The sequence below is a fragment of the Galeopterus variegatus genome, unplaced genomic scaffold, assembly GCF_000696425.1.
Source record: "Galeopterus variegatus unplaced genomic scaffold, G_variegatus-3.0.2 Scaffold247, whole genome shotgun sequence".
Classification (NCBI taxonomy): Eukaryota; Metazoa; Chordata; class Mammalia; order Dermoptera; family Cynocephalidae; genus Galeopterus; species Galeopterus variegatus.
Window position 1 is genome coordinate 740,702 of NW_007726358.1, and position 15,156 is coordinate 755,857.

The following is a 15,156-nucleotide window of genomic DNA, read 5'->3' on the forward strand; positions in this document are numbered from 1 at the left end:
GCCCTATTTTGCTACTTTTCTGAAAGTCTAAAGTTATTTTAAAATGAAAAGTTAGAATAACACACACATAAAATTGCTAAAAATGGAAAGGTTGTACCAACTTTTACTGTTTGTGCCTATTTCACTGCATCCTCACCAACACCAGAAATAATCAATTAAAATTTTTCCAGTAGGTGAGAAATGATATCTTCTCTTAATTTGTTTTTACCGATTTAATAAAACCGAACACATTTCACGTTTCTTGATCACTTTAATTTCTTCTTTTATAAATAATCTGTTCATGTCTTTGCCAATTTTTCTGCTGGAGTGTATTATATATTACTATCACATAATTTATCAAACTGCAATATAGTTGCATGTCTAATCAAACTCTTTGATAGAACTCTTAGCCCTTGAGAGCTGCATCTTACTTAGATGATGTTACAGTCAAGACATCTCCTTGATTGCATACTGATGTGATCTGATAAATGGTTTATGATACTGGGATATTGAACTTTTCTGCTTAAAAAAAGTCAAAAAGAAATTGGTTAATCTTAACTGGGATTACATCAAATTAAAAAGCTTCTGCACAGCAAAGCAAACAATTAACAGAGTAAAGAGACAACCTTCAGATTGGAAGAAAACATATCTGGTAAGTGGTTAACATCTATAACAGATATGAAACTCAAAGTGCTCAATAGCAAAAAAAACAGATAACCTAATTTAAAAATGGGCAAAGGACCTAAATAGGCATTTTTCAGAAGAAGACATATAAATGGCCAACAGATTTATGGAAAAAATGCCCAACATCACTAATCATTAGGAAAATGCAAATTAAAACCACAATGAGATATCACCTCATACCTTTCAGAAGTGGCTATTATCAAAAAGACAATTGGCAAGGATGTGGAGAAAAGAGAACCCTTATACACTGTTGGGCGGAATATAAGTTAGTGTAGTCGTTATGAAAAACTGCATCAAGGTTCCTCAAAAAACTGCAAACAGAATTTTCAAACAAACAGCAATCCACTTCTGTGTATATATCCTAAGGACTTGAAATCACTATGTTGAAGAGATATCTGCACTCCCATGTTCATTGTAGCACTATTCACAATGGCCAAGTTATGAAATCAACCTAAGTGTCCATCAATGGATGAATGGATAAAGAAAATATGGTTATATACAAACAATAACATTCTATTCATCCTTTAAAAAGAAGGAAATTCTGTCATTTGAGACATAAACGAACGTGGAAGACATCATGTTAAGTGAAATAAGTCAGGCACAGAAAGACAGGAACTGCCTGTTATTACTTATATGTAGAATCTAAAACAATCAAACTCATAGAAGCAGAGGAGTAGAACAGTGGTTATCACAGGCTGGAGGGAATGGAGAGATGCTGGCCAAAGGGTACAAAGTTGTAGTTATACAGAAGGAATAAACATTAATTATTTAAGACAAAAAATAAATAAATAGAATGGAGGCATTTAAAAAAAAATGATCAGTCTTGTTTGCTTGAGACATTCTTCCTATAGAGGTATTCCAATATATTTTTAAAAGAGATATTTTAACATATTGTTTTGTGCTTTGTATTTGTCCTGCCAGTTCAATTTTTAGCTCATTGTGGCTTTGTGTTACCAAGTACTATGTGAAAATGAGAAGCCCTACAAAAATATGTTGTTGATTCAGTTATATTTCAGAAGTGATCATGTCTGTCAGGTTACAAAGTAATCATTGGACTTCTGGTTTTTGGTCTGGCAAGTAAGGAGCTTAGAAGCCACCATTCCACCCTAACAATTAAAAAATTGAACAAACCAAAAATCAACAAATATTCTTAGAACCGTCAACGAAGTGAGATCACAGAGCAAACTACTGCCCCCAAAATTAGAGACAGGTATAAACATAGAACCCCCCCCACACTCATGTATACACTATAGAACTAACTTTCTTTTCCCCTTATACTTAGCCCTAATGATTAGCTAAGATTGTATCAAAATCAGCTGTCCATCATGGGTAAACCCTTTATCCTGTCTCAACTGATGCATCTCTCAAAGCAGGAAGCAGTTGTCCAATCACTCTTGAAGACTCTACATCCTGTCTCCCCGGAGAGAGATGTTTATCTAGGTAAACCCCAGCCCTCAGGTGACTAGGGAGGCAGTTAAGACTTTATCCTTTGTTTCCCAGTTGATGTCTTCCAAAATGAAAAGCATTTTCTTTAAGTTCTTTCTGGCAGGTATGATTGGTGATCCTACAGCGGCAAGCACTGGGACCCATACGGAGTCTGACTAAGTTTCCCCAACTAAGTTGGCCTCTCACACATTGGCTGACTATGAAGGGGAATCCCACAGGATTCATTCATTACCAGTTTTTTGGCACCCATCACTGGGGCTGAGAGCTGCTCACTGCTTGGGTGGCCTCTGGGGAATGGAAATTTCCACCCTGTTGTCCAAGCAGCTGCTCGGCCCTTTTTAGGTAGAGGACACAACCAGGAATTCCCAGCTTCCCTGGACACCCCCAGCTACTTGTACTTGGAAAACTGGAACTCACCCAGAAAGGAAAGTGTTGGATTTTCTGGTCAGGACAGGTGAGTCCTTTTGGTACCCCCATTTGAGTACAGTATTTGGAGAATCCTGACCATGGCGTTATACAGACTCATTTGACCTGTTTGTTGTGAAGAATACTTCAGTAAGTGTGTTGTTTGTGCAAGTTGATACGGGAAATCAACCATCTATCCCAGTTCCTAGTCCTCTAGGATGTATATTACAAAATTGGGCTCAGTATAGCTATGAGCCCATGAATAAGAATATGATTTTCTTCTGTAATAATGGCCACAATATACACTGGGAGATCAGGAGATGTGGCCTGTAAATTGATATTTAAAATTATAACACAATTCTACAGTTTGATCTATTTCATCATAATCAGGGTGAATGGGATAGATTCTGTATGTCTAATCTTTCATGTTGTTTTATCAAAGTGAAACAGATAGGGAAGGCTGCAAATTGTCTTTTTTTATGAAGTTTTTTATTTATTTTTATTTTTTATTTATTATGAACATTCATGAAATACAAAGCTGATTGTCCCCCCTCCTGCCTATGATGTGGGGGCCAGATTCATACTGGGGGCATACCCATTACCAGAAATTACTTTTGTAACCTTTGTCCCCTCCCAATTATCCCCCAACCTCCCTCCCCTGCCCCCTCTTCCCTCAACTCCAATTTGTAGCCCTAGGAATGTTCCCTCCCTCTGTTGGATCATGGCACTACTGTGGTCTTTCTTTCCTGCCTTCTTTCTCTCTTGGCTCCTAAATATGAGAGAGCATATGCGGTATTTATCCCTCTGTGCTTTGCTTGTTTCACTCAACATAAGTTTCTCCAGGTTCATCCAAGTTGTTGCAAATGGGAGTATTTCATTCTCTTTTATGTCAGAGTAGTATTCCATAGTGTATATACATATACCACAGTTTCCTTATCCAAACATCTATTGATGGACATCTAGGTTGGCATTTAGGTTGGTTCCATATCTTGGCGATTGTGAACAGCACTGCACTAAACATGGGAGTGCAGGTATCTCTTTGACATGATGATTTCCATTCCTCTGGATATATACCCAGAAGAGGGATTGCTGGATCATATGGAAGATCTATGTGTAGTTGTTTGAGAAACCTCCAAATTGTATTCCAAAGTGGTTGTACTAATTCACAGTCCCACCAACAGTGCAGTAGTGTTCCCTTCTCTCCACACCCTCGCCAGCATTTGTTATTCACCGTCTTTTTGATCATAGCTAGTCTAACCGGAGTGAGGTGGTATCTCAATGTGGTTTTAATTTGCATTTCCCTGATGACTAGTGATGTTGACGGAGTGAGGTGGTATCTCAATGTGGTTTTAATTTGCATTTCCCTGATGACTAGTGATGTTTAGCATTTTTTCATGTATCTGTTGGCCATTTGTATGGGGAAGACTGTAAATTGTTTATGCAAAGATCAGAGGAGTTCCAAAATAAGAAGAAATGGATTTTGCTTCCACAGCTGGATCCTTTAGAGGAATGGCCGTTGCCTCTACCTCTGGAGGAGAGAGCAGCTGCGACAGGGACTCCCCTGCCATTTGTCCCTACTACTCCCTCAGCTCCTCATCCATTACCAGTTCATGTTTATTTGCCTGATTCGGTTCCTGTGCCTGTTCTAAGCCCAGCCCCTGTCTTGATTCCACTGCTGTCTGGGGACCCACAAAAAGCAGGTCCACGACCACCAATAAGCCCAGGACTGTTACTCCTATTCAACCCCTACTTAATAATATTAAGGGACCTGGAGTTTCAACTCTGACTTTATACCCATCCCCAGATCTCTACTGAAAGGAAAGGAGCCTGGCCTGGCTGAGAACAAGGTCTCTCCCTCTCATACCCAAAAGGGCACTCAATTTAGCTGGAGGCCCTCTTCTGCAGTGGGGCTACATACCCTTTAAGGCACCAAGGTGGATTAAATGAAGATGGACAACTAGCTAGAATGATGTGCATATACAGTCCTTTCACTGCCTCTAAACTTCATAATTGGAAACAAAATAACCCCACTTATTGGGAGGACCCTACTAAAATGACTAAACTCTTTTGAGTCTATTTTTACCAACTACCACCCTACTTGGGTACACATACAGAATCTTTTTGCTGTTTTACTGACCTCAGAGGAATGCTGATTAATACTGGAGAAGCCAACTGACTACACACCGAGGATCACAACGACCTGGTAAGAGCTGGCACTAAGGAAGTTGTCCCCTACCGCAATCCTGAATGAGACCCCAACAGTGGTGATGAAGGTAGAATCCAACATTTTCAGGCATGCATACTGGTAGGGCTACAGAAAGGGGTACCCCAAATCAAAAGTCTGAGCAAAGTACGTGAATTAAGGCAGGAACCTAATAAAAGTCCATCTGCCCTTCCGGAACTGATTTCTGGAGGCTTACTGAAAATACAGATATGGACCCAAATAACCAAGAAGATACCTGATTGGTTAAAATAACCTTTATCAGACAACGTTCACTCAATATCCCACAAAATGTGGAAGGGGCCTTAACCCTGCCACTGTCCCACCTAGTGGAAGTAGCCTATAAGGTTTCTCTCAGTTGGGATCAGTTAAAGAAACAACAGGATAAGAGACAGGCCCAACTCATAGTGGTGGCCCTAGGTCAAAATCAGAAAGTGGAAAGAGGCCCATGAAATAAAAGCCTCCTCAGAAGGGGCCCTCGTCTAAACCTCCTTTATCTAAGACACAATTTGCCCACTATAAGGTAGAAGGCCACTGGCATAAAGATCATCCAAATTTAAAAAGGACAACCAAAAATGAAATCATGCTCCAGATGGCTGGCTTAGATGGAGAAGAAACTGAATGTCAGGGTCCAAAGGTTCTTTTACAGGCAGGAGAAAAGCTACCTACAACATCCGTCTCCCACCAAGAACCTCAGACAACTATAGAGGCAGGAGGAAAGATGACTGATTTTCTTATTGACATGGAAGCCACCTACTCTGTTCTTAATTTAATGTTAGCTAAATTAACCCCAAAAGCTATGTCAGTTGCAGGAGTATCTGGAAGTCTAGCCCAAGACTATTTCTTACAGCCCCTGGAATGCAAGATTGGCTCAAATATACTGACCCATACCCTTTTGTATATGTCCAAATGTGCAACTCCTTTATTGGGATGAGATTTATTAACCAAACTCAAGCACAAATTACCTTTGGTAAAAATCAGTTTCATATCTATGCGCTAGAACAGCAAGCACGGACTTTACAGGCTGCCTTTGTTTCTGAAACTAGACTGGACCTAGCAATCCTGAAGGATGTAAAGGACCAAGTAGACCCTTGAGCATGGGCAGACAGGATCCTCAGGAAAACAGACATCACCCAGGTGGTAATAAAAACTAAGTCTGGGCACAAGAAACCAAGATTTAGACAGTATCCCCTGAAACTCAAGCCCAACTAGGCATTTAGCCATCGGTTACAAAGCCAACCCCCTATGTGAGACCTTAAAAAGATAAGAAAAAGAACCTCTTATGTGGACTGGCAAATGCCATAAAAGCCTTTTTGACCATTAAGGAAAGATTGCTGACTGCCCCCAATTTGATCCTCCCAGATCTTCGGAAACCCTTTGACCTCTTTGTACAAGAGGTTTAGGCATTTTGACTTAGAATTTGAGAAGCCATAAGTGATCAGTGGCACATTTTTCTAAGTAATTAGAACCTTTGACTAAAGGATGGCCCACATGTTTGTAGTCGGTGGCCGCAACTTGCGACATACCCCAAGAAGTGGAAAAGTTTACCCTGGGTCAGCCCGTTACCATACGCACTATGCACTACGTGCTCCTCCTCTTAGAACAGAAGGGGGACACTGACTGACAGAGGGAAGGCTCAGCAAATATCAGGCCATCCTACTAGACAATTCTAAGGTCACCTGAAAGGTTCTGTCTACTTGGAGTCCTGCCACTTTTCCACCTGCCTCTATGGACCCCCCACATCATGATTATGTGCAAATAATTGACTGAGTTTATTCTAGCTGACCTGATTTGACTGACCAACCTCTTGTGGCATCTGATATGGAATTTTAGACAGATGGCTGCAGCTTTATTGACCAGGGGAAGCGTTGAGCTGGGTATGCCATGGTTACACTTCAACAGGTAGTAGAAGCCCAGGCCCTTCCTCCTGGTACCTCAGCCCAGACACCTGAACTAATTGTTTTGACTTGAGATCTAACACTAGATAACAGAATCAAAGAAAATTTTTATACTGACTCTAAATATACTTTCATGATAGCTCATGCTCATGGGGCTATCTGGAGAGAGAGGTCTTTTGACCTCCAGGAACAAAGAAATAAAACATGCACAACAGATATTAAAACTGTTGCAAGCAGTTTTAGTACCTAGAGAAGTAGCAGTCATCCATTGCACAGGATCACCATAGGATTGATAATGAAGTAATCTGAGGTAACAGTAAAACAGATGAAGCTGCTAAACAGGCTGCAAAGCAGGCCTCTCTACAGCTAGCAATGAGTCCTCAAAGTCCTCCAGATTTGACTCAAAAACCTGTACATACTGCTGAGGATCTCAAGAGAGGTGCTGAATGGGGTTTCAGGCTGGACCCTGACACATGTAGATGACAGATGCTGCCAAATGAGTACTTTTACTGGCCGCTTCCATGAGACCCATCCTAAATCCTCAAAAACCTGTACATACTGCTGAGGATCTCAAGAGAGGTGCTGAATGGGGTTTCAGGCTGGACCCTGACACATGTGGATGACAGATGCTGCCAAATGAGTACTTTTACTGGCCGCTTCCATGAGACCCATCCTAAATCAAATACACTAGAGCACTCGCTATAGATGTGATGCAACTTTGGAATGGATAAAGCTTGACTTAATAGGACCCAACTTGCAAAAGACAATTCGAAGCTTCTAGCTGCCTGATCTGTGCCTGCAATAATCCCTGGAGAGTCACTGGTAGTCCCAAGATTCCAATGGCAGAAGTACAATGGCAGGGCACTTACCCAGGTGAAGATTGGCAAATGGACTTCACACAGATGCCCAAAGGCTCCAGGAAACCTTCATTATATGTTTGTTTTAGTAGACACTTTTACTGGGTGGGTAGAAGCCTTCCCCACTCAAACAGAAAAGGTCACAGAAGTGATTAAAGTACTTCTGCGGGAGATTATTCCATTTTGGGTTACCACAAAGATTGCAGAGTGACAATGGAGCAGCATTCATTTCGAAAATCATTGAAGAAGTGGCTAGACTATTAAATGTAAGCTGGAAACTACATACTCCTTGGAGTCCACAGTCCAAAAGGAAAATCAAACAGATGAATCAGACCCTGATTTGTTAGGAAACAAATCTAACTTGGGTCCAAGAATTACCAATGGCCCTAGTGGATATGGGCAGCCCCCAGGTGCAAGGTACGTTTGAGTCCTTATGAAATTTTGCATGAGAGAGCACTGACTAGGAAAATCAAACAGATGAATCAGACCCTGATTTGTTAGGAAACAAATCTAACTTGGGTCCAAGAATTACCAATGGCCCTAGTGGATATGGGCAGCCCCCAGGTGCAAGGTACGTTTGAGTCCTTATGAAATTTTGTATGAGAGAGCACTGACTCATCGGGCACAGGGGCCTACCAACCCTTCCTTCCCAAAAGGAGAATTGCTTATAGAACAGTACGTAAAACAAACTGGAGCTACTTTAACTATGTTACATGGGTTTGTTTCTTTTTTCTTTTCTTTTTTTTTTTACATGAGTTTGTTTCTAACAGGTTGGCTTACCCGACAGATGTTCCTCTATATGCTATAAAACCTGGTGACCAAGTCCTGCTCAAGACCTGGAGAGAAAAACACCCTGATTCACAGCAGCAACTAAGATAGGTCAGACCTTATGATGTGTTACCTGTCACCCATTCAGCAGTAAAGCTGAAGGGACAAAAAACTTGGGTACATTATACCTGAGTGAACATATATGACCCAGGCGGCTGGGAAGTTCAGCCCATTAGAGACTTAGAGTTGAAATTTACACAAAAATGATTAATATCATTGTATTTCTTGTCCTGCAGATTAGCTAGGCTTGGAAAGACAATTCTTCAGTATGAATCTCCCAGATCCTGGCTACATTTGGTAATCTCTCCCACTGTTGGATACGTCATCCAAAACCACAGTTGGTTCTCGACGATCATGACCCTCTTGCACATAAAGAGGCAGGGGGAAACCTAATTGGGATGCCTAAATAGCTTATCAGTTTAAATTGATACAACTGAATGTAGGTCCTTATGCTAAGCCTCCTTGCATATATCTGACATCTACTAAAGGATACCCCCTTTCTGGATGAAAATGGAATCCAAAAATTTTCAGATAACAGGAGTTCTGATGATACTCCATACAATATCACTATAAAATCAGTCCCTGGGTTCTGAAAGGGATCCCCATTGGCCCCTTGTGACTTAATGATAATGGATGCATGGTTACAAACAGTGGCATTATAAACAGCATCCTCAGGAGAAACTATTACTTGTGCTCCTTCAGGTTTTGTGTTTGTTTGTTGCCAGGAAGGATGTCCCTGGGCCTATGAGTGCATAAGAAGAGGGGGGTCCAGGACAATGTTTACTGGGATATACAGTAACCCTTGAAAAAATTCATTTGCAGGGGTCAGAAATTCTGCATGGGAATTCCTTAGAGTACGACAACACTGCCCAGTAGCTAGACAAGAGGCCTGCAATCTTGTTCCTTCCCCAAGACTGTGGAAGTTACTAACACAGAGGGAAATTTGTAAACGTAGAAGACCCCTCACACTCACTCATGTATACAATATAGAACTAACTTTCCGTTCACTTTATAGTTAGTCCTTAATGATTGATTAAGTAAGATTGTATCAAAAGCAGCTGTCCATCACTCTTGAAGACTCTACATCCTGTCTCCCCAACATATTTACCTATATAAACCGCAGCCCTCAGTCGATCAAGGAAGCAGTTGGGACTTTACCCTCTGTCTCCCAGTTGATGTCTTCCAAAATAAAAAGCCTTTCCTTTAAGGTCTGTCTGGTGAGTGTGATGGAGTGTGACTGGTGATCCTACAGTGGCAAGCACTCAGACCCACAGGGGTCAGAGATTCCCCTGATTAATTCAATCTCTCACACACTGGCTGACAGTGAAGGGGAGTCCCACAGGACTTGTTTGTTACCACAGGTGAATATAGAGAATCACAACTTAACCAGAGCAGAAATCCATAAGCAGAAACCTCTCTGGGAACCAGTGCTGGAATAAGAAAACTATAATTGATGAATTGCTGGAAGCTCAGGTATGACAAGTCTGAGAGGTACAAACTCCAGGTGGATCCAGTCATGGGGGTGCCCACATACTCTTGTGAGTGAGCTCTACCAGGTCCTCACAGTGAATATCACAGAAAAATCTCCACATACTTCCAGCAGGGTGAGTGGAAAAAAAACTTTTCTAATACACCAGAGCATTATGTTCTCAACAAGGACTGCCCTCAGGAGAAACTATCTTACCATAGCCTACCTGGCTAGGGTTTTATCAGAGTCTAAAATACCTGGGGGACGGGAAAAACCCAACTCCAGCTCCTTTAAGCTTCCCACATGTGAGAAGGGGAATACTGAACACCAGCCCACTCTAGTCATCCTATCCCACCTAACGTGGGGGAAACTGAGAAGTACTTGTGAGGTTCACAGTCCAGAGGAACAAGCTCACTAAAAGACTCATAGAACTGTATAACACTGTGCTTACCCACACCTTACCATCCCATTATTAAAGGCCTATTTGCTATAGTTCCTTTCATCCAGTACATTGAGTTCAACTTTCAACAAAAAATTACAAGGTAAACTAAAAGGAAAAAAATACAGTTTGAAAAGACTGAACAAGCATCAAGAATCAGATATGGCAGGAATGCTGGAATTATCAGACCAAGAATTTAAAATAACTATGAATAAGGCTAGGAGCTTTAATGGAAAAAAGTAGACAAATGGAAGAACAGACAGACAATGTAAGTAGAGAACTGAAAATTCTAACAAAGAATAAAAAAGAAATGCTACAGGTCAAAAACCCTGTAGTAGAAATAAAGAATGCCTTTGATAGGCTCATATGTAGACCGAACACAGCTGAGAAAAGAATCTCTGAGCTTGAGGATATCACAATAGAAACTTCCAGAACTTAAAAGCTGGTGGGGGTATGGGGCAGGGGACAGAACATCCAGAAACTGAGAGAAAACTACAATATGTATAACATATGTGTACTGGGAATATCACAAAGAGAAGAAAGAAAGGAGCAGAAGCAATATTTAAAGCAATAATGACAACTACTGTCAGACACCAATTAATGTCAGACACCAAACCACAGACCCTGGAAGCTCAGAGAACACAAAACAGGATGAAAGCCAAAAAAACTACACTGAGGCATATCATATTCAAACTTCAGAAAATCTAACATAAACAAAAAATCTTCAAAGAAACCAGAGGAAAAAGCACCACACCTATAAAGAAGCAAAGATAGGAATTACATCCAATTTATCCTCAGAAATCATGGAAACAAGAAGAGAGTAAAGTAAAACATTTGAAGTGTTGAGAGAAAAAAACCCACCAACCTAGAATTCTGTACCCTGCAAAATTATCATTCAAAAGTGAAGGAGAATAAACTTTTTCAAACAAAAGCTGAGGAAATTTGAAGCCACTAGATTTACCTAGCAAGAAATGCTAAAAGTTGTTCTTCAAAGAGAAAGAAAATGATATAGGTTAGAAACTGATCTATATCAAGAAGGGTATCAAAGAAGAAATAAATGAAGGTAAAATAAAACTTTTATTTTCTTATTCTTAATTGATCTAAGAGATAACAGTTTGTTCAAAATAATAACAAGAATGTATGATTATGTATGCTTATAAGTGTATGTGTGTGTATGTACATGCTTATGTATGCTTTGTGAAAGTGAAATGAATGACAGCAATAATACAAGGGACGGGAGAGAAGAATTAGAAATACTTTTTTATTATAAGATATCTCCACAACCCATGAAGTGGTATAGAGTTATTTCAAAGCAGACATGGATTAGTTGTAAATGTATATTGCAAAGAGCAACCACTAAAAAAACTTTAAAAAAAAAGATAATTTGTTCTCACCACACACACATACACAAAGTTAAGTATATGAGGCAGTGGATACGTTAATTAGCTTGATTGTGGTAATAATTTCACAATATATATGTATATCAAAACATCACATTCTACACCTTAAATATATACAATTTTTATTTGTCAATTATACCACAATAAAGCTGGGGGGAAAAAATTTTAAAAACCAAAAAATAAATAAAAATAGGAACAAATAACAAGAGCAACAATAGAAAGCAGTAATACATATGGTAGATATGAATCCAACTATATTGATAATCACTTTAAACAATGGTCTAACACATTAATTAAAAGAATGAGATTGTCACAGTGAATCAAAAACAAGACCCAACAACATGCTGTCTCCAAGAAACCCACTTTAAATATAAGACATATATAAATTAAAGCAATAGAGAAAGATATACCTTGCTAACACTAATCAGAAGAAAAAGGGAGTAGCTATGTTTATTTCAGACAGAGAAGATGTGAATTATATCCAGTTGATTGGTGCCTACAAATTTGATAACAGATGAAATAAGTCAATTATTTGAAAGACACAACCCACCAAAATCCACATAAGAAATAATCTGAATAGACCATCTATTTTAAAAACTGAATGAATAATTAACAACTTTCCAAAACAGAAAGCAACAAGCCCAGATGGGTTCACTGTTAATTCTACCAAATATTTAAGCAAAAAAATCTACCAACTCTCTACAATCTTTTACAGAAGATAGAAATGGAAGAAATACTTCCTAACTCATTCTGTGAGGACAACATTATCCTAATACCAAAACCAGGCAAAGACATTATGAGAAAAGAAAACTACAGACCATTATCTCTCATAAACATAAATGTAAAAATCCACAACCAAATAATAGCAACTCAAATCCAAAAATGCTTACAAATAATTATACACCACAACTAAGTGACATTTATCTCATATGTGCAAGGCTGGCTCAACATTCAATAATCAATTAATGTAGTTCATCAACAAGCTAAAGAAAAAAAATCACGTGATCATATCAATAGATGCAGAAAAAGCATTTAACAAAATCCAACACTCAATCACGATAAAAGATAATCAATTAATGTAGTTCATCAACAAGCTAAAGAAAAAAAATCACATGATCATATCAATAGATGCAGAAAAAGCATTTAACAAAATCCAACACTCAATCACGATAAAAACTTTCAGCAAACTAGTAATAAAGGGAAACTTCCTAAGCTTGAGAAAGAACATCTACAGAAAACCTACAGCTAACATCATACTTGATGGTGACAAACTTGAAGTTTTCCTGCTACAATCAGGAACAAGGCAAGGATGTCCCCTGTCATCACTGCTTTTTAACACAGTACTGAAATTCCCAGCTAAAGCAGTAAAAAAAAGGAAATGAAATACAAGGTATACAAATTGGTAAGGAAGAAATGAAACTGTCTTTTTTCACAGGTAATAGGATTTTCTGTGCAGAAAATCTGAAAGAATCAACAAAAAAACTCCTGGAACTAATAAGCAATTATAGCAAGGTTGCAGGATATAAGGTTAATAGACAAAAATCAATCACTTTCCTATATACCAGCAAAGAATAAGTGGAATTTGAAATAAATAGATATCAATATTTATGTTAGCACACAAAAAATGAAATACATATATATAACAAAATATGTACAAGATCTATATAAGGAAAACTATAAACCTCTGGTGAAAGATATCAAAGAACTAAATGAATGAGTGGAAAGATATTCCATGTTCATGGATAAGAAAACTCAATATTGTCAAGATGTCAGGTCTTCTCAACTTGATCTATAGATGCAATGCAATCCCAATCAAAATCCTGGCAAATTATTTTGTGGATTTCAACAAATTGATTCTAAATTTAAAGGGAGAATCAAAAGACTCAGAATAGCCAACACAATATTGAAGGAGATAAACAAAGTCAGAGGAGTGGCACCATCCAACTTCAAGACTTACTATAAAGCTATAACAATCAAGACAGTGTGGCATTGGTAAACAATAGACAAATAGATCAATGGTTCAGAATAGAGAGCCCAGAAATAGACTCACATAAAGATAGCCAACTGATTTTTGACAAAGGAGCATAGGCAATACAAAGAAAAGATAGTCTTTTTAAAAATGGTGTTGGAAGAATTGGACATCCACATGCAAAAAAACAAATCTAGACACAGATATTACATTCTTCACAATATTTAATAATAATTGATTATAGACCTAATGTAAAATGCAAAACTGTAAAACTCCTAGAACATAACAAAGAGAAAATCTAGGTGACCTTGGTTATGAGAATAAATTTAAACACAACACCAAGGGCACAATGCATTAAAAAAAAATTGATAAGCTGGACATCATTTAATTTAAAATTTCTGCTCTGCCAAAGTCAAGAGAATGAGAAGATAAACTATAGACTGGGAGGAAATATTTGCAAAAGAGATATCTGATAAAGAACTGTTATACAAAATATACAAAGAACTCTCAGAACTCAACAGTAAAAAAGTGAAAACTCCAATTTAAAAATGAGCAAAAGGGGCCGGCCCAGTGGCGCACTGGATAGTGCGCCACTTGGGAAGCGCAGTGGCGCTCCCGCCCGAGGGTTCGGATCCCACATACAGACCGGTTCCCGCTCACTGGCTGAGCGAGGCGAGCCTTTCTGAGGAGGTACTATTTAAACCAAGTCCTGAAAACTGAGAAGGCACTAGACACAGCAAGAGCACAGGGTGAACAGAGTTACAGGCAGATCAAAGTTCAAAGTCTTGTTGCAGGAAAGAACTTAGGGTTTTTTAGGAACTGCCTGAAAGCTGATGTGATCAGAGCACAGGAGTGAGAAGAGACTGCCGTGACGTGATGAAGAGGTAGACAAGGTCAAGATTATGTAGGGCCCTCACAGATGTTGGTTAGTATTTGGATTTAGCTCTAAATGCAGTGGGAATCTATTCAAGAGTTTTAACCATGAGAATAACCATGAGGATTCAATTTATGTTTTACATCATTCTGGTAGTGTATAATAGATTATAGGGTACAGACATCAGCTCAAACAAGAGATAATGCTTGGGCTAGCAGGAATCTATTCAAGAGTTTTAACCATGAGAATAACCATGAGGATTCAATTTATGTTTTACATCATTCTGGCAGTGTATAATAGATTATAGGGTACAGACATCAGCTCAAACAAGAGATAATGCTTGGGCTAGCTTGGTAACAATAGAGGTGGAAAGAAAGAGACAACTTCTACATACATCTTCTGTTCTATCTGAAAAGAACAGTCTTTGCCCACATCCTTAGAAGTCCTTTGATCATGGGAAAATTTCCTGAAAAAGAACTGATGGCATCAATTATCTCTTTATATGTGTGAAGTTCAGAGAAGAGATAGAAAAAGAGATGTGATTTAAATCTCAGCTTGGCCCTATCCTAAATACAGAACATTACACAAGTTACTCAACATCTATGAGCAGCAGTCTACTTATCTGTGAAATGGGAATAACACCACTTACATCTCATAGAAGCATTTATAAGGTTTACATATAAATGCT

The 15,156-nt window shown here is 38.8% G+C and overlaps 1 protein-coding gene across 1 annotated transcript in view; it reads right to left on the reverse strand.

Annotated features, from left to right (window-relative positions):
* Positions 1-4,690: 4,690 nt before the first annotated feature.
* LOC103585519 (rho GTPase-activating protein 32-like) overlaps positions 4,691-15,156 on the reverse strand; it is a 69,143-nt gene continuing 58,677 nt past the window's right edge. Inside the window, exon 6 of the mRNA XM_008566502.1 lies at positions 4,691-4,825. Coding sequence (XP_008564724.1) covers positions 4,691-4,825 — 135 coding nt within the window. The remainder of the gene's footprint in view (positions 4,826-15,156) is intronic.